General features: G+C 32.7%; 1 protein-coding gene and 1 long non-coding RNA gene across 2 annotated transcripts in view; one reads left to right on the top strand and one right to left on the bottom strand.

Moving 5' to 3' along the window:
* LOC129048553 (uncharacterized) overlaps positions 1–11,343 on the top strand; it is a 134,147-nt gene extending 122,804 nt beyond the window's left edge. Inside the window, exon 6 of the long non-coding RNA XR_010140923.1 lies at positions 11,052–11,343. This is a non-coding gene — a long non-coding RNA (uncharacterized LOC129048553). The remainder of the gene's footprint in view (positions 1–11,051) is intronic.
* RGS21 (regulator of G protein signaling 21) overlaps positions 1–18,821 on the bottom strand; it is a 51,429-nt gene that overhangs the window by 12,628 nt on the left and 19,980 nt on the right. The window contains exons 2-4 of the mRNA XM_002809683.2: positions 11,659–11,729; positions 7,293–7,369; positions 2,459–2,625 (exon numbers count right to left, since the gene is read on the bottom strand). Coding sequence (XP_002809729.1) covers positions 2,459–2,625; positions 7,293–7,369; positions 11,659–11,669 — 255 coding nt within the window. The 5' untranslated portion in view covers positions 11,670–11,729. The remainder of the gene's footprint in view (positions 1–2,458; positions 2,626–7,292; positions 7,370–11,658; positions 11,730–18,821) is intronic.

Here is an 18,821-nt window from a genome sequence, read left to right on the forward strand (position 1 = left end):
GAGAATATTCTCATATAAATCTCATTCTTGATTTAATTTTCCACTTGTGCAAATCATATTTTCCAACCATCTCAAATATGTCACCGAGTCTTGTCAAGTCTGCCTACTGAATACATCTAGAATACATTCCATCATTTCTTTATCCCCACTGCTGCCTACCTATCCAACCTCATCCCCAACTCCTCTACTCACATTAGCAATATGAATATGCCTGCAATTTCTGGAAAATGCTAGGCAGCTTTATACATTGGTGCTCTCAGTGCTGGAATAGTGTTTCTTCATTCATTCTTTTCATAAAATATGACTCATTTTTCATGTGTGAACCACACTGCAAATCTAACTTTAACTCTCCAGGTAGATTAAATCACTCTTTCCTACCGTGCTAATAATGAACTTTAAATGAAGCTTTATTATTATATCACCCATTGTGTATTTGACTAGTTTTATTATGTGTCAGTCTCTTCTTTCACTCTGTAACTTCACTGTGGGAACAGATACTCAAAAAATCAGTTTAATGAATAAACATACTAATAGTATCACTATATTTAACACATAACTGATGAACTATAGAGAAATACCTTGAAGATTGCAATTAGTATAATATATAACAAGCAAACTTCCTTTAGTAATTTGAATAGGAAACAACTAATAGAAAATGATGGGAAACAGAATAAGTATTTCATATATATATATGTATATATAAACATGGGGTATATATATTTATACTTGCATATTTTCAGTTAATTTGGTAATATCTAATAGCATTTTTAGAGACACTTCAAGGAAAGACTATAATTTATTACTTGGAAAGCAGCCATCAATTTAATTATATTTTGTTTTATCAAAATTAATTAGATGTACAATCTATAGAAAGCTGTGAAGTTTTATATCCCAAAATAATAGCTACACTATTTAGTTAAATTATTACAATATAAATTAATTTGGGAAGAAAAGGTTAGGAAAATAAATAAAACTATTTTATCAAAATTGATGGTTTATTATATATTATAACCTTAAATTCAGCTATAATTAAAAGATGGCATTTTGTGTTAGAAGATTTTTCACACACAATGTTTCAAAATATTATCCTAAAGCAACTACTATTAATTAGATGAATTCATAAAGGAGGAAAAAATATGATTTTCAGACCAATATAATAATAAGTAGGATATCTTTAGGGTTAATTTCAAAGCAAAATGACACATCAATCAACCTGACAAATCCTACATGCAACATTTTCAATTTTCCAGAATTATTTATTGATTCTTAGATGATGACTTGGAAATAAATGTTGAAATAGCTCTACAGGAGTTAAAAGTTCTTTTTCCACCCCCATGAATTCCAGGCCATGCTTCAGTGGTTCACGTGACTATTAATGTTATACTAAACTAATATAAGCTGCAGTAATTAATGTCTATCTAAAACTTGAACTATTAGTAATACGGTAACTAACTTTATGTCTCACATTTTCTGAAAGTGTTTTCATTTCATCTAGTCTATCTTTTTTTCCTATAAGAACAACCATCCTCTCATACCACGGATCCTCGTTTTGGATCAGAATACATAGTAACTGTCACTTATAAAGATGTCAGCATTTCACCTCTGTAGGAGAGATGATTGGTAATAGTAGTTGGTTTGGTACTAGTAGTTTAATGGAGCTTCCTGTTTGTAGGTTACTTATACATTAACCCTCTTTGTTCATGTAACATATTCAGCAAGAAATCCAAAGCAGTTTACAAATGTAAATTGCTTAAACTTTACAGTTAAAATTTTAAAAGGATTTGAAGATGATTATGGTTTTGGCTCTGGAAATTAAATCAACTGTAAATGAGATATTCCACATATAAAACACTTTTGCGGGGCTATTATCAGAGTCATTGCAGGTTTCTCCCCAAGGCTCTTCCTAGTTTCCTGATCTTTAAGCAGCACAGGTGAGTCCTGGTTACTTGATACAGAGCCCCACATCTTTGGCTCAATTTTACCATCAAAGAAATAAAGGCAAGCAACATATTAATTTGTTTAAATTAATCCCCACACATTAATTTGTTTTTAAATATTCAAGAATGCTATCCATATTGACTTTGTCTAATTCCTAGTTTGGCAAAATAAAAGCAAGAAACTACACTGGAAATTCAACAGCATTTTGAAGTAGGATTTATATTGGGTTGACTTTAGCGCTGTTTGAGATATTCGACGTTATTTTTCAAGGGCCTGAGTATTGTTCCAAAGAGACAGAAATATTAGTCATACCTAGCCCATAATAAGTGTTGAAAAGTACTTACTGAATCAATAAAAGAAAAGAGAGTCATCTTAAGGAATTACTCTTGGAATCTACTGACATTTTCCATTTAAACACATAGCGAGAATTTGATTATCTTTTAGATGGATTTAAGGTCTTCTAATTCGGAGCAGATCTGTTACAGGATGACTCTTCACTATTCTGAAGTAGTTCACTCACCTCTTTAGGTGCATCAGCTTCAATGAATTCAGAATAAATCATCTTGGCTTTGGAAGCAATTTTTTCTGCATTTTTCGTTTTCTTAAAGTCTTCACAGGCAAGCCAGAACTCAACATTTTCTTCACTAAACTCTGATTTTAGAAATGTTCGAAAAGCATCTAGACCAGCTATGAAATACATGAGAAAAAATTTTATATAATAGCATGCAGAGTAGTAATATGACCAAAATGAGTACATTGTATAATATGAGCATTTACTGGATATTCAGTGGCAAATATTGATCATTCCACCTAAATGTAATGTATGTTTTAGTTGCTGACTTTAACTTTATTTTCAATCAGTAATTGTTAACATATATAGAGCATATATATAACATATATAACACATATATAGCATACATATGTTATATATGTGCTATATATGTGTTATATATATTATATGTGTGATATATATTATATATGTTATATATATTATATATGTGTGATATATATTATATATGTTATATATTATATATGTGTTATATATTATATATGTGTTATATATTATATGTTATATATATGCTATATATATGTTATATATAGCATATATATTTCTACAATTAGCTTCATTAACAAAGAAAACCTGTACTTTTTTCTTTCTGTATTTGAGAAATCTCAAAGTTATGTTTACGAGATCTTGATGGTAGTTACTTCACAGGAAGCCCCATGGATTTTGCTTTTAAGATTTATTGCGCTACGCTCAGGTCAAATTAATTACGTTATACTCAACTCAGAGTAAGAATATCTTTGTTGCTATGAGTTGGTGCAGAAACAAAGTTTGATGCCAAAGTGTTAAATTGTATTGGTTTGGGCTTAAAGCAAAGAAGGAAGAGCCAGCATTTATTAGTTTTGGGTAAATATATAGGCCAACTCAATCTCAAAACCAAGAAAGTAACTGGCAACATATTTGATGTGAATGCTTCTCCCCTTTATGTGGCGATAAGCAACTTTAATTTCATAAGGTAAATACAAATACGTAGGGTTTTTCTCCAATGTTTCCTTAAGGAAAACATTGATGCTTCCCATTCTCCCTTGTAGTACCTGTTTATAGTGTTTTCCTCCTCCTCCCAGGTATTATCCTTAGCATGTACTTCTCCAGAAACTTTAGATCAGAAACTGCAATGGACTCACTTATTCACAGGCATGTTTGCTTTCACTTGATCATGATATGCTCTTTTAAATGTAATAACAACAGGCAGGTCTTGCAGTCGGTGATTCCCATGAGTCTCACTTCTTTCCCTTATCTTACTTTCAGTCAAATTTACACTTATATCCCTTGCTCCTAAAGATATTTGATATTGTGACCACTTGTTTAGACCCTTCCTTCTCTATTTTCCTCATCAAAATGGGCCAGGAAACATTCTTCTTTGGTATATCCAGAGCTTATGTGAGAAGGTAAGTGCCTCTAGTTAGACAACAGGTCAGAAAGATCATTATCACATTCCCACTGTGGACAAAACTAAACCGATACATTTAGGTCATGTTATTCAGTGTCACAGTTTGCACCCTTTTGCTGGCTGTCTCTAATTTTGAGAATGTATATCTGTCTGAGGAGTAAAACACGTCAGCACTTTTTCCACTCAGAGAAATTTGCCTTCCAAAACGTTGGTGGTTTTCTCCTCCACCTGCCAGGGAGGCCCCCTTTGCATGTGCTCCAAGCAGCTGCTCCTTTCCTGCAGGTGGAGAGAGTTAATCCTTCAAGCTCCAAAGTACAGGAGGAATAAGTTTATGGAAAAGCAGGGGATAGGCAAAATTGGCTAAAGAAATAGAAAACAATAAGAGAAAAGTGAATGAAAAGAGGCTTAAGTCCGTTGTTTATGGGTTGCTGCCCGCACAATGCAAAAGTGAAGTTTATAAAGATAAAATAGAAAAGGACTTCCTGGAGCAGAATTACAGTGTCTAAAAACACTGGATTAAAATAGATTTAACAGATTTTTTTTAAAGTTATTGGAAATAAGTTTGAAATAACAAGTAATTGCAAAAGGTTATCAGGTACCAATTAAAATTCTTGGTTGAAATACTGGAGAGTGTGGATGAAGTTAATATATGAGAACTATATAAAAATTCAATTAACTTCACGGTCCTTGCATTTAAAAATACGTTCAAGAAGTTTCTGTGACACCAATTCAGGTTATAAAAATCCTCTTAGTAACACTCAATTAAAATTTGTCCTGAATTCAGTTCAAACAATGATGAAATTTCAGAGATCTAAACAGAATTTATTCTAAGATGTATTTTTGTAGAGAGAATAAAGTGTTCTTTAATAATACAGAAAGAATATTGTAGATTCATGCCTGGCAATATTTTATATGTGCATCATCAAGGCATATGGAGCTTGTCCCTAGGAGGATTTTCTAAACGCATCCCAGAGAGATGGGAAGTTAGAGATCAAGATACAATTATTATTTTCCCTTGCTGTCCACTTTTAATGATGGGCTACTCTCAACTAAAAATTACTATCTTTCCTCCTCCTGTAGCTTGGTTTAGGACCCAATGGAACAAAGTAAACAGCTTAAAAAACTAAACCTGGGGCTAGCTATCTATATCTTGAACATGATATTTTGTTGATTTACTCTCCTATACATATCGTTTGAATGTTCAAAAGATGCCATATGATTTTAAAGTAATATGGTACATAAAATTAAACTTATTATCTGAGGGCACTCTCCATAGAATGGAATGCTTACTGGTTAGTATCAACAAAGGGTGTTAAATAGAATATGTTAGCATTATGGGGTGAAAACTAGGCTAATGCCTATGCTTAGTACATGCAAAGTATGTCTGCAAATCAACAAAAATAACTAGGTAATTTGGTGAGTCCTTTAGCTGTTTAAAGCATTAAAAAGCATTCATACTATTGCCATTTCTCTGGTATTATAAAAAGCAAAACCGAACAACTGTTCAGATGTATATGACTTTTCTATTTCATGTGGGCATGAAATATAAAATCCCAGAGGGTATGCAGAGGAACCAGTTTGCCTTCATCTTACCCTTCCTGCCTCTCCTCTGTAGTACTGTTGTATGGACATCTACCACTCTGGAGCCTTCTGAGTCACAACACACAGAGAAATAATTCAGTGAGCCTTTTAGCAAACTTGATCTGTCCCATTGGTTATACACTTAAGGAGAAAGGAAATACACCATTTAACACTTAATAAACTGCAATTCCATATTCACATCTTTTTAATATATGCTCTTAGGTGGATTCTGGAAGTTATGTGGATCCTTCGATGTTTATACTTTAAAAATTAGTCACTTAGAAATAATATGTTTATAGTATCTAAATTCATCTAAGTCAATCTAATTTTATACATAAATAAGCAGCTGTGAATTTATTCAGCTTTATTGTGTTTTATATTTTTCTAATATTCTAATTTTTTATTTATGAATTTAAAATAAAATGCCATTTGATTTATACAAATAATATTATATTATAAACATTTTCTCTCTGTGTTTCACAGTGTCATTTTTCCCCTTTCAGATGAGATAGAATTGCAGATTATTTGTAACACAAATAGAAGTTATACCTTTGTAAATGATTATTTTGTATATAAGTTGTGTTGACTAAGATATTTTATTAAAGACTAGGATGTTTTATTTATAATTGGCCAAAATTGCCTTACTGAACCATTCTATCAATTATAAATACATATTCACACATATACATATTAATACACACATATACATTTAAATATGTTTTCATATTCACTGAAAGTGAGAATAACACAGTTGATATAAAGTACTTTAAAATATTTTTTATTTTGACCAACAGTACATGTGAAACAAGTGATTTATTTAAATTTTCAAATTTTTCAACAGTTTGTATGTTTCTTTCAACTTGTACCAAAGGCAGTCATGATCAAATCATAGTGAGGCAGCTGGGCGCAGTGGCTCATGCCTGTAATCCTAGCACTTTGGGAGGTCAAGGTAGGCAGATCATCTGGGGTCAGAAGTTGGAGACCTGGCCAACGTGGCGAACTCCTGTCTCTACTAAAAATACACATATTAGCTGGGTGTCATGGCACGCTCCTGTAGTCCCAGCTACTCGGGAGGCTGAGGCAGGAGAATCCCTTGAACCCGGGAGGCAGGGGTTGCAGTAAGCAGAGATCACACCACTACACTCTACACTCCAGTCTGGGTGGTGAAGCAAGACTCCGTCTCAAAAAAAAATATATATATATGTGTATATATATATATATACACACACAAACACACACACACAGCAAGCCTAGGGCTGGCGCAGTGGCTCACACCTGAATTGAATCCCAGCACTTTGGGATGCTGAGGTGGGTGGATCACCTGAGGCCAGGGTTTGATACCAGCCTGGCCAACATGGTGAAACCCTGTCTCTACTAAAAATACAAAAATTAGCCAGGTATGGTGGTGCATGTCTGTAATCTCAGCTACTCAGGAGGCTGAGACAGGAAAATCGCTTGAACCCAGAAGGTGGAGTTTGCAGTGAGCCGAGATCATGCCACTGCACTCCAGCCTGATAGAGAGAGTGAGACTCTGTATTAAAATAAAAAATAATAAAAAATGTTAAAGTGAGTCTAAGGAAATGGAAAACATCACTTGCTAGATTGAATTTTCCTTTTGTTTCAATGTGCAGAGTTCCTATAAACTTATTTTAGCCCCATCCTGATTCTATTTAGATTTTGGATTTTTATGAATTTATGATTGTTAATAATTTTATACTTCATTGATTGAACTCATATTTTATGATGTTACCAACTTTCAGAATTTAATAATTTATATTTAATGATTGTATTTTAAGCCTATTATTAGTTAGATCTTACCTTGGTTGGCTAAAAGTGTGTCCATATTTTCAGACCATGTCATTGTTTCCGCAGTTGGTGACCTGTAGAAACAGCATCTAACCTTGACAATAGCATTGTGATCTTTTTCTTCTCTAACCAATAATAATATTCGAGTTATGTGTACTTTGAATTACGTCATTCAAATGGACTTCATGCTGTTAATCAAACAGCCAAATGTCAAAAAATTATACAATGCTATTTACAGTAGTTATAGTGACATAAAGTGGGATGTAATTTGACATCAGCAAATTATTTATTAATCTACCTGACAGTGTTAATAATATTTGAGAATTCTTAAATTCTAATAAAAGTATAAAATATATCGGTTCTGTGGATCAATGGTGAATTTCTTTTCAACTATGAGTGTATTATTTCTTAATTTATGTGACATTACTCTAGTCAAAAAGTTATGATAGCAATGGTGATAAATAAACTATTTTCTAAATTTTTATAGTGTAAAGATTATTTCATAATTATGCATCTCAAAAAAGTTAAAAAAAGTTTTAAGAATTTCTAGCATGTGATGAACTTGAAAACATTTCATTCGTAATATTTCAAAACATCTTTACCTACTCTGAGGCAGCTTTTATTTCTCTTTAGACTGGTATACTTCTAGTTCTGAGCTGATTTATTTAAATCTAGGAATCTGTCAAGACAGAGTAATATCTTTTCCAAAGCAGTCAAAAAATTTGTAGACTTAAGTCTTCTGAAGAAGGTTACTTTTGGGGATGTGATGTAGAAATAATAAATCAGGTTTAAGATATAAATTTTCTGAGATGCAAATATATCATACATTATTCCTCTTAATAAACAAAGATCCTGATGAAATAAGCCCCTATTCATAGAAAGCATCTGCTGCCCAGAAATAAAACCATGTTGGATTATGTAGCTGTGATGTGCAAATGACTTAGTTATGGAAAGAGAGGGTCCAATTTAAAGTTTGTATTGAAATTACCAATAATAAAATAGAGAAAAACTCATATATCGCAATTCTTATAAAACTTTTGTATTTGCACGGCAAGATAACTAATCTTAAATATACTAGTGTGAAGTGATTCCTATGCTTCTGTATTACTTCCTGTAATTTGCTGCAGTTTTTATAGTTTTTGCTAGGATTGATTGTACTTCTTCTACTGATGCAGTTGTAGTTGCATCTTCAGTTAATAATGGTCATCCTCATTGAAGACACATACAGAGGACAATGTAGCTAAAAATTCATTTTACTATTTTCCATTACTCACATTTCCAATCTCAAATTTCCTTCTCCTGTTGTGAAGAAAGGCTGACTTCCCTTTCTTCCTTGACTTACTAAATCTTGGGGACACAGATCACCTGGGAAACCATTTGGAAATGGTGTTTTTTTTTTTTTTTTCATTCAAATAGACACAAAAATTGGGTTGTTCAGTTTCTGTCTTTCATAAATGGAGGATGAGACACAATGCTAGATTTAATTTTACATTTAAGAGATTTTGTGTACTCTATAACCTGTTATTCAAATAAGCTTATGTTATATTTCATATAACTCAAATATTAGATTTTGTAGGAATTCTAAAGTTATACGATCATTTAAAATACACATGCTTAAAAAATATTCCTGTTTGTATACTAAAATTTGGTTGTTAGCAGGGTATTCAGATTAAAGCTACTTAGACCTGTGGAACATATGCTAATGAATAGGATAGAGAGGAACCTGGCCATGCGGGATGCCCATTTTGAATGAGGAACAGGCATCCAGGAAAAACTGAAAAATAAAATCTAGACAAATTCATTCAAAGATGAACATTTATATTCCCATTAGTATGTAAGTTATCTGATGACAGGACTAAATGTTATTTTCTAGCACCAAGAACAGTGTGCCTGGTCTATGAAATATTGAACATATTAACAAATAAACAATGGATGACCAAACCCCAAATATTGACACATATTAAAGCCTTCAATGGAAGAGGGTAAATGGCCTTCAAGATGCTGATAAATTACAGTGATAAAAAGTATTGAAAGGTATAGCTAAATTGTATTAGCTTCAAAGACATAGAGTGTTCTGGGCAAGAGAAGATGAAAAATAATGTGAAAACGTCACTGGATCATCATGGACCTCACTCTCAACTCTGAGGTATGTGAGGTTGGAGAGAATAGCTGACATCCATTCTAGAAGGCAGTGTCCTTTAAGGACAGACAGGTTTTACTTAAGCCAAAAGCAAAAAGGCATATTCCATGAAGATCTTTTTGGATATAAAGGAGTATTTATAGAATGAAGGTGTTTACATAAATAATAGCTATTTGTATTGTCTTCATTAATGTAGAGAAACAGTAAAAGAAAGAAAGCAAAGTGTGGGAGATGGTGCAGAACCAAGGATAAAATAAAAATTCCTAATGTTTTGAATTACAGAGAGATGCTAAAATGTTACAGATATTTTATAGATATAGACATGGAATGCTATGGATAATATAATAGAATTAGTTATATGGGTATATCCTAGTATTAATCAAGGTCCACAAAATGCTGACATTGTTTTAAGGAGAAAAAAATTGCCCATCGGCTCTGAAGGAGTACCTCTGCTGGTGTGTAGCAATGCCTGGAATACCCTCAGCTCATTCCTTTATAGCCTATTTCTTATCCAGAAGGTTAAATTTTGACTATCTGAGATGTTGAAAGAGTTGGAGGTAACACAGCATTTACTTTTCAGAAATTAGGTGAAATGTAACTATTTTAAGGAGTAATGCTTGTTTGTTGCCAGTTAAATTTGTAAAATTTGGAGTTTCCTGTAATTCTGTGAAAGCGCAAATTGATGGTATCTATGAATAAACTGAAATACAATATTTATAATAGCACTAAAATGCACAACTATGTATTGGATGTTTACAGTGTATACCACATTGTGCTAAGTATATCATAGACTTTACTTCATTTAATCTTGAAAATAGCAGTCTGTTTTATTCCAATATTACCAATGAGTAAAGAGGTTCAGAGATACAAATAAGTAGTGCAGTATTCCACAGACAGTAACGGCCAGAGTTAGAATTGAAACACAAGTGCGTCTGCTTTAACCCAAGTTATTTCATACTTCTTAAATGGATGAGTTAATACATATATATTTGTACTTTATTCATGTTTTGGAACATTTATAATAACTATCTAAAAAGTGTTTTTTTTTCTGCAATAGAGATTTATCATACTTCATAGAAATACTATATTTCCTCTAAATAATAGTTAAATTGTGGCAACCAGCTGCTCAACTGAAAGTTTACACGAAACAGAATTTAAGAATTCATGAACAATATTATTCATGAATTCTTAAAGCTTGTACGCTATCAAATAAAAATAGGGCATTTCTTATGGTAGATGGGAGTAAGAAATATCATCTTCTGTTTTTAAAAAATGTAACTACATAAATGTTAAGAAAGAAATCTATTGAATAAAAGTTGGAGAAAAAAGAGGGTGGTTAATTTTAAACTCTACTGAATTGGTTGACTTTTACTTGATATGTGCTCTCTGAAAAAATGGACAATGGCCACTCCCTCATTTCTTTTTTTCTTCCTTTTATTGAATTTTAACAGAAGTTTTGTCTGGCTCTTTTCATTTCTGTGTTTATTTCCTGTAAAATTGTGATGCATAATCAGAGTAAGTTTTTGTTTGTGTATGATTTGCCATGAAAAGTCACTGTGTATCTGAAGCCAAAATTACACTTAGTATTTCATGGGGTTTTGGCTGATTTCCTTTGTATTTTCTTCATTAAGCAAGTGCCATCAAGGCCAGCAGTACCCATATTATACGTCCAGAGAAGAGCCAGACCAGATGGGAACTGCGTGAAAGCTACCAGTTATCTTGCTAATTGTGCCAGCTAGAACCAGTTGTATTGCATTAAAAAATGTGGAATCCAACAACTTAGCTGTTCACACTCAATTAACAGTGTGCTGGAGAATGGAAAATGCAAGCAAGGAGTCCATGTGCTCCAGGAAGTGACAGCTGCTTCCTTACCCAGCATTTAATATCCATGTAAAATTTTTTCAATAAACGTTGTGATAATTTTTGCAAGGATCATGTATATTATGTCTCTAATTCATCTCATAATTTTAAAAAAATTACATAAAGTTCAGTGGTCTATCTCCACTTTATAACCTTTCTTTAGCCCACATAAAGAATAAAGTGCAAAAGTAAGCCACAAATTCTTGACATGTTTTCGAAAAGAAGAAATCAATAGAGAAAGGAGAAAAAATCAGGAAGAAAGACAACAATTAGCGTATTTATCATAAATGAAGGAAATAAAACATTGAGACTAAAAGAAGACTCAAGTGTTTCATTTGTACATCTTCTGAGATAAAAATAGCTGGAAACAGCACTCACTTCACTGGCATTTTTCGTTCCACTGTCTGTCACAGATGATGCCGAGTTTCTCTTTCTGACTGATCTTCAAGCTGAAGGTAATGTGACAGCAGGAACATTACAATTAGTATGCAAATACCTATCCCCTGGGTTGCAAATTGGCATTCTTTAAATCCTGCTATTCTCAGCTTTTTTCTTTTTGTTATTAACTTTTCATTGGTCAAAGCACTTAAACTTCTAAGTAATAAATAACTCTTTGAATAAATGTGACATTTCTCTGAGTCTGTGGCGTAATTGAAATAAATTCCATCTGAAAGTTTGTTTTCTGAAGTTCATATTCATCTGTTTGCAAGACAACTATTGTTCACAGGAGGTTAAATCAATATATAATGATATACATATTATAAGTATATATATTTATAATTAATATTCACCTTTAAGTCTTTAATCTGCCTAAGAGATCACTTTGTTTTCCTTTGTTCTTTGATTTTCAGAGAATCTGAGGAAGGCTCTACATTTAGTATACTTATCTTAAACAACTATATATGTTTAACTGTTTAAGCAATTTTGTTCTGAACTAAAATGTTCTAATATAAGACATTGCAGTTTTCTTTGAAATTTACGCAGTTTTTATGGCTTAATAACATACATTTCTCTCTTTTAACCATGGATCTCATGTCATTTTATGCCAATATTTCTTTATGCAATATGATGTTTAATGTAACAAGGCTAATATATTTATCAAAACAAAGACCGTATATTGGCAATTTTAATTATAGTTAAAGTTTTATAACTTCATGCTTTGTCAAGCTTTTATCTCAATGTAATACAGTTCTTTGGTAGTAAAATTCAACTGGTATGTGTTCATGACCCTCAATGTCAATTAAAAACTCTTGAAAGACTGACAATTTTTCAGGTGGGAGAAAGAAAGGAGTCAGAAGAAGGTATAAAATGTTCTTCTCCTTGACTTACCGTGGAAATGCCCTAGTTGATCTGTAGAAATGGTTAGTATCAGTGGCCCTGGACTAATGAAACTGAGAGAAGTAGAAGAAATGACCTAAAAAGTCAGTGTATCATTAAGAAGGGAAATCATCAATTAGCTCAATCCCTTTTTTAATTCAAGCACCATTAAGTAATGTTCTTATGATAAGCAAAAACTGAATCATTAAACATATTTTCACTTTTTGTTTTGCTCAGGGGGAATAATGAAGTATTAATTTTATAATATATGCTTGAAAATAGTACAGTTTGGAAAATACACTGTCAAAATTTAAAGACCCTCTTGGTTAAAAAAAAAAAAAAAAAAGAACAATGCAAAGTCTTTAAGAAATAGGAGCCAGGAATAAGCTTATTTTACATTAAAATGTTAAAACAAAAATTTAAATTTCTATTTTGAGTTTAGTGCAATTGCAAGCATGCTTTTTCTCATAAATCCTTCCACAAACCACAATTATTACTTGTTTAATGTGCACTTTCCATTCCTTTCAATCTTCTTTTCATTGTTTAGAAAAAACTAATAATTGGATTTTATTTATCAGAATGAAGCCTCATAATACAATGAGCAGGTGAGGAAATAAGCTTTCTTATTAGGCTGAATGATGCTTTATAGCATTCAATGTATCTTGACAAAAGATTGCCATATGGATACTGTTGGGACATCTAAATACCATCAGCTTTTGGTCCAATGGGTTTAGGCTCCATTATCAGAGCTTATGCCCAGTGTGATAAGCTAAGTATACAACCCTCCCTGAAAAGATGTCTGTGTCCTAATGCCTGGAACATGTGAATATATTACTTCATGTGACAAAAGAGAAGTTGATTATCCTAGATTATCCTGGTGGATGGGGTGTAATTATAAGGGACCTTTTAAGAGGGGAGAAAGGAGGATTAACGTCTAGTAGTAGGATATTTCAGGATGAAAACAAGATGTTGGAGTGATGTGAGAAAGGGGTTAAGAGCCAAGGAACGTAGGCGGCCTCTAGAACCTGAAAAAGGCAGGGAAAGAGAGAGTCTCCTCAAAGACTCCAGAAGCACGCAACCCTGCCAATACCTTGATTTTGACCCAGTGAGACTGATTTTGGACTTCTGGTCCTGATATGGTTTGGCTGTGTCCCCACCCAAATCTCATCTTGAATTGTAGCTCCCATAATTCTCACGTATTGTGGGAGGTACCTGGTGGGAGATAATTGAATCATGGGGACAGTTTCCCCCATATTATTCTTGTGGTAGTGAATAAGTCTCATGAGATCTAACAATTTCATATGGGGTTTCCCCTTTTGGTTGGCTCTTTCTCTTGTCTGCGGTCATGTAAGATGTGCCTTTCAACAGCTGTGATTGTGAGGCCTCCCCAGCCACGTGGAACTATGAGTCCATTAAACCTCTTTTTCTTTATAAATTACCTAGTCTCAGGTATGTCTTTATCAGCAGCATGAGAACAGACTAATACGCGTCCCCTGGACTCTGAGATAATAAATGTATATTGTTTAAGCAAATAAGTTGGTGGCAGTTTTTTACAACAGCAATAGAAAATGAATACATCTAGGGAACTCCCCTCTTTAAAACCCTCCATAAAAGAAGGGAGGTAAGTAATAAAACGGGCATAAATTTTGAGACAAGAATAACAAGTTCATATGCAAATATGGATTCTTCATCCTGGACAATAACCTTGACCTTTCTGAGTCTCTTTGCTACTGATAGTATTGATAATACCTATCTCACAAAGGTATTTTGTGAAATTGAAAGAAAATACAGCAAGCCAACATATCTTACATAGGTTTACTTATATGTGCTTATTTATTTTGTTTCCTTTCTCCTCATTTGACATTCAGAGAACCGTGGTAAAGATAATAATATGGGAGATCTTACGGACAATACTGTCATGCCATCAATGGGAATTTCTGTGGAAAGATATGAGATTTATTCTGCAATATTTTTAAATACTTGTACAAGAAATCATAGATAGGTGCTGGAGGAATATAAAACTTTAATCAGACAGTATAAAATTGGTCATTCTGGAGAATTAACATGATGAGAGTATGTGTGGAATAATTGGAAGACTGACAGGCAGATGGGAAAGTTAAAGATCACGTTTAACTCCATAATATATAACAATTATGTACATACATATACAATATAAATATATAAGTTTTATTTGTCAATTACAAAATTAATTAACTAATTTAAAAAGTAAAGGGGAATTAGCAGAATCATAGAAGGTATTTCTTTTCAGTTTATGGGTTAATGACACAAATTTTACTCATAAACCACTTTAGAGCTATAATATTTTTGGAAACTGGACTCTGCAGTCAACTTTCTAGTTTAAAAAGTAACATAGTTTTTTCTCCTTGAAATTGCAAAACAAAGTTTAAGAAAATGTTTTTAAAAAGTATAGTATGCTGGTCCAAACATGTGAGAACAAGGGTGGCTACAGATGGATGAGACAGTAAACATCAGTGGTATTATGTCTGTGCAGAGGAGATGGGGTTAAGAGGGTCAAAGGAACAGATTTCAAATCTGGTAGCTAGAAAGAATGGTGATTCCACTCATGATCATGGCAATCCATTAAAAAAACAGGGTTAGGAAAATCAATACATAAAACAAAGTTTAGATATGTAGAACATTTAGATATGGTTTGCTTAACCTTCCTGTCAGAGGTCATAGTAATTTCATAGGCATATTCAAAGACAATATAGAGCATTTAAATCTACATGAGACCCCTCTATTAACCTAAGAAACTACTGCTGTTTCTACTTCATCATTAAAGATAGGATAAAAAAATTAATAAGAACTTAATTCTGGTACTTGCATAATTTAATTTAAGCAAAAGTATCATATTTTATCTTGATACAAGTGCTAAACAATGTTCTTTTTTTTTTTTTTTTAAATGCTGATTTGATTGCATGACATCCAAGTGAGAATGTCATAAAAGATTTGTGGGAAAAACACCATAACAGTTAAAATAATTGAGGATTTTAACCAATAATAGTTAAAATACTTCAGACATACGTGTCAGAAACTTTCTGAGCATTATCTCCTTGGTTATTATTCTATGAGATAGTCAATATTTTTATTCATATTTTAAATATGAGGAAACTAAGACTCAAAGAGGCTAAATAACTTGCTTAGGGTTGCATAACTAGAAAGGGGAAGGGCTAGAGTAAGATAGAATGGGGGCAACTTGGTATTTAAGTGGTAGTGATAGTTAAATCTGTTAGATTTAGTTTAAGAGGTGAAATGACAGAGGAAATGGAGCTGAGAACTGAGGGCTTCAATGTTCATTTATTCAATAAATATTTAAATACTTTAGTGACTGCTGAATGTAGAGTAACACTTATATTTTAGGAATAGAAAAGGGAAATGAACTAGGGAAGAAGATTTAATGCAATAAGCCAGAGAAAAGTTAAGGGTACACTGTGGCATGGAATTTCCTTTAAAAACACTGTTCACAGCCTATTGGGAAGAAGAATGATCAAGAGGTGAGGTGACAAAGGTTAAGGAGAATGAAGAGCAATAAAATACTGTGAAATTTGTTAAGATGGTCTCTTGCACAGGTCACAGCAAAGGAGATCAACAAGAATCAGATCAGATGAGCAGAACAGTTCACCACAAAATCGCATTGATTGTTATTTACCCATATTATGTTTCTATTCAAATTATAATAGGAAAGGAAAGAGTAATTATTTTTTTACAATTGTCTTCTTAGATTTATATAATAGGGTTATATAAGTGGTTTATTTTAGGACTAAATAATTTGAAAGTTAATTTTCTTTTCATAAACAAATGGGAAGAGAAAATTATATTTTCTTGATTCTGCTTTGCCTCAAGTTACTGCTATATGAGGTTCAATTTATAAAGCAATGAGCCTGAGTTGTGTATGGTTCGTCAATTATTTCTGAGAGCGGTTCTAATGGAGAAGTTAGAAATGTTTTGAGCAATGGCAATACCACTGAAATGTGTCTGATCTCCCAAAGTGGCTGCTTGGAAATATAATGCTCATTTGGATGTATAGTTCTTAGTATGCTTGTTGACAAATTTGTCGCATTACTTGCTAGTCACACTTCATGATTGTATGTCCTAAATGTATTTCCTTTGTGTTTTCTTAGAACATGTACTATCATTGATAGTCAAAGAAATATCTGCCTTAGTAAAATAAAATATTTAGAAGTTCAAGATTTCTGATGTAAGTAAAAATGTCTTTTCTTATGTTTTTGTTTTTTTTAATTTTTTTTTTATTATTATTATTATTATTATTATTATACTTTAGGCTCTATGGTACATGTGCGCAACGTGCAGGTAAGTTATATATGTATACATGTGCCATGCTGGTGCGCTGCACCCACCAACTCGTTATCTAGCATTAGGTATATCTCCCAATGCTATCCCCCTCCCCCTCCCCCCACCCCACAACAGTCCCCGAAGTGTGATGTTCCCCTTCCTGTGTCCATGTGTTCTCATTGTTCAATTCCCACCTATGAGTGAGAATATGCGGTGTTTGGTTTTTTGTTCTTGCGATAGTTTACTGAGAATGATGATTTCCAATTTCATCCATGTCCCTACAAAGGACATGAACTCATCATTTTTTATGGCTGCATAGTATTCCATGGTGTGTATGTGCCACATTTTCTTAATCCAGTCTATCATTGATGGACATTTGGGTTGGTTCCAAGTCTTTGCTGTTGTGAATAGTGCCGCAATAAACATACGTGTGCGTGTGTCTTTAAAAGTCAGGAAACAACAGGTGCCAGAGAGGATGTGGAGAAATAGGAACACTTCTACACTGTTGGTGGGACTGTAAACTAGTTCAACCCTTGTGGAAGTCAGTGTGGCGATTCCTCAGGGATCTAGAACTAGAAATTCTATTTGACCCAGCCATCCCATTGCTGGGTATATACCCAAAGGACTATAAATCATGCTGCTTTTCTTATGTTTTAAAAGTAAATAACATTTTTTCACTTTAGTGAATTCATATACTTCAATGAATTAATTAAAATAGTATGATAGATATAAAAGTGTTGTATAAATTTAAAAATCAGCTTTTGGGAGGTAGAGAATGTTTAAATCCACATTATAATCTCATAGTCATCATCATATTTGTTATCATTTGATCTGTTGCAATTTTCTTTTACTGTAGCTGAATATTTTTAGAAAACAAAGATAAATAATCATTTAATTGACCCCTTCCCCTACATTTCTGTGTTGCCATCGTGTATACACAGCATCCATTAAACTATTCTCCTGAGCTAATCTTTCCTGTCTTTACTGTCTAGTGAAGACCTCAGTATTCAATGCAAAAATATGCAAGGCAAGAGTAGCAGTCATGGGAGATATTGATAAAGCTAAGTAATATAATTTTAAAAAGAGTATTTTAACTGAAATCTATGTACACACTTAGCCAAATTTTTAAATTAACTTTTTAATAAAAAATTTAACAAGAAATTAGCTCAATGGAATACCACAGTCTGGGTAGTAGCAGAATTCTATTCGGTAACATCACAGTCTGGGTAGTGGAATGTGACATGCTGAGAGGAATGATTCTTTGTAAATTCTAGCATTTTAAAAATGTACAATATTTGAGATGGTACTAAGAGTCTCTTAATATTTTGGGGCACTGATGCCTAATAAAAAATGGAAGTAACACAGATTTGAGCTGTATGTGTCTATTACATCCAAATACATTTTAAGTATAGCATACAAGATCGTTGACTATTTTATAAGGGAATGGCTCAGTATCTTTTATAATATATTACTAGAATAAATTGTCAAAGCCATGATATAAATTAAAGTTTATTTAATTATGTTATTGCAACTATATCCACATTTCAACTATGGATAACTTGTACCATCCTATTTATAAACTATTCTGAATAGAAAAGGAAAAAGACAAATAAAATTCTCACCAAGCCAATCACTTTTTTCCCCTCAACTCATAACAAGATTATTTTTATTTATTTTCTTCATGACCAGGTATCTCCTCCTGCATGGTCAGTTTGCGTTCATATCATTTTTTTTTAACCCTTAACTTGTAAACTTCATTTTTTTTAAATGGAGAAGGAAAAATGGCAATTAAAAACTATTCACTCTTTCTTGCAAGTATTATAAAATACCTGGCTTGATTCTTAGGGATATTCAACCACTCATTTTTTTGACAGGTTAAGTGGGTTTCTCTTAATATGTAGATTATTGCT

The sequence above is a fragment of the Pongo abelii genome, chromosome 1 (assembly GCF_028885655.2).
Source record: "Pongo abelii isolate AG06213 chromosome 1, NHGRI_mPonAbe1-v2.0_pri, whole genome shotgun sequence".
NCBI lineage: Eukaryota > Metazoa > Chordata > Mammalia > Primates > Hominidae > Pongo > Pongo abelii.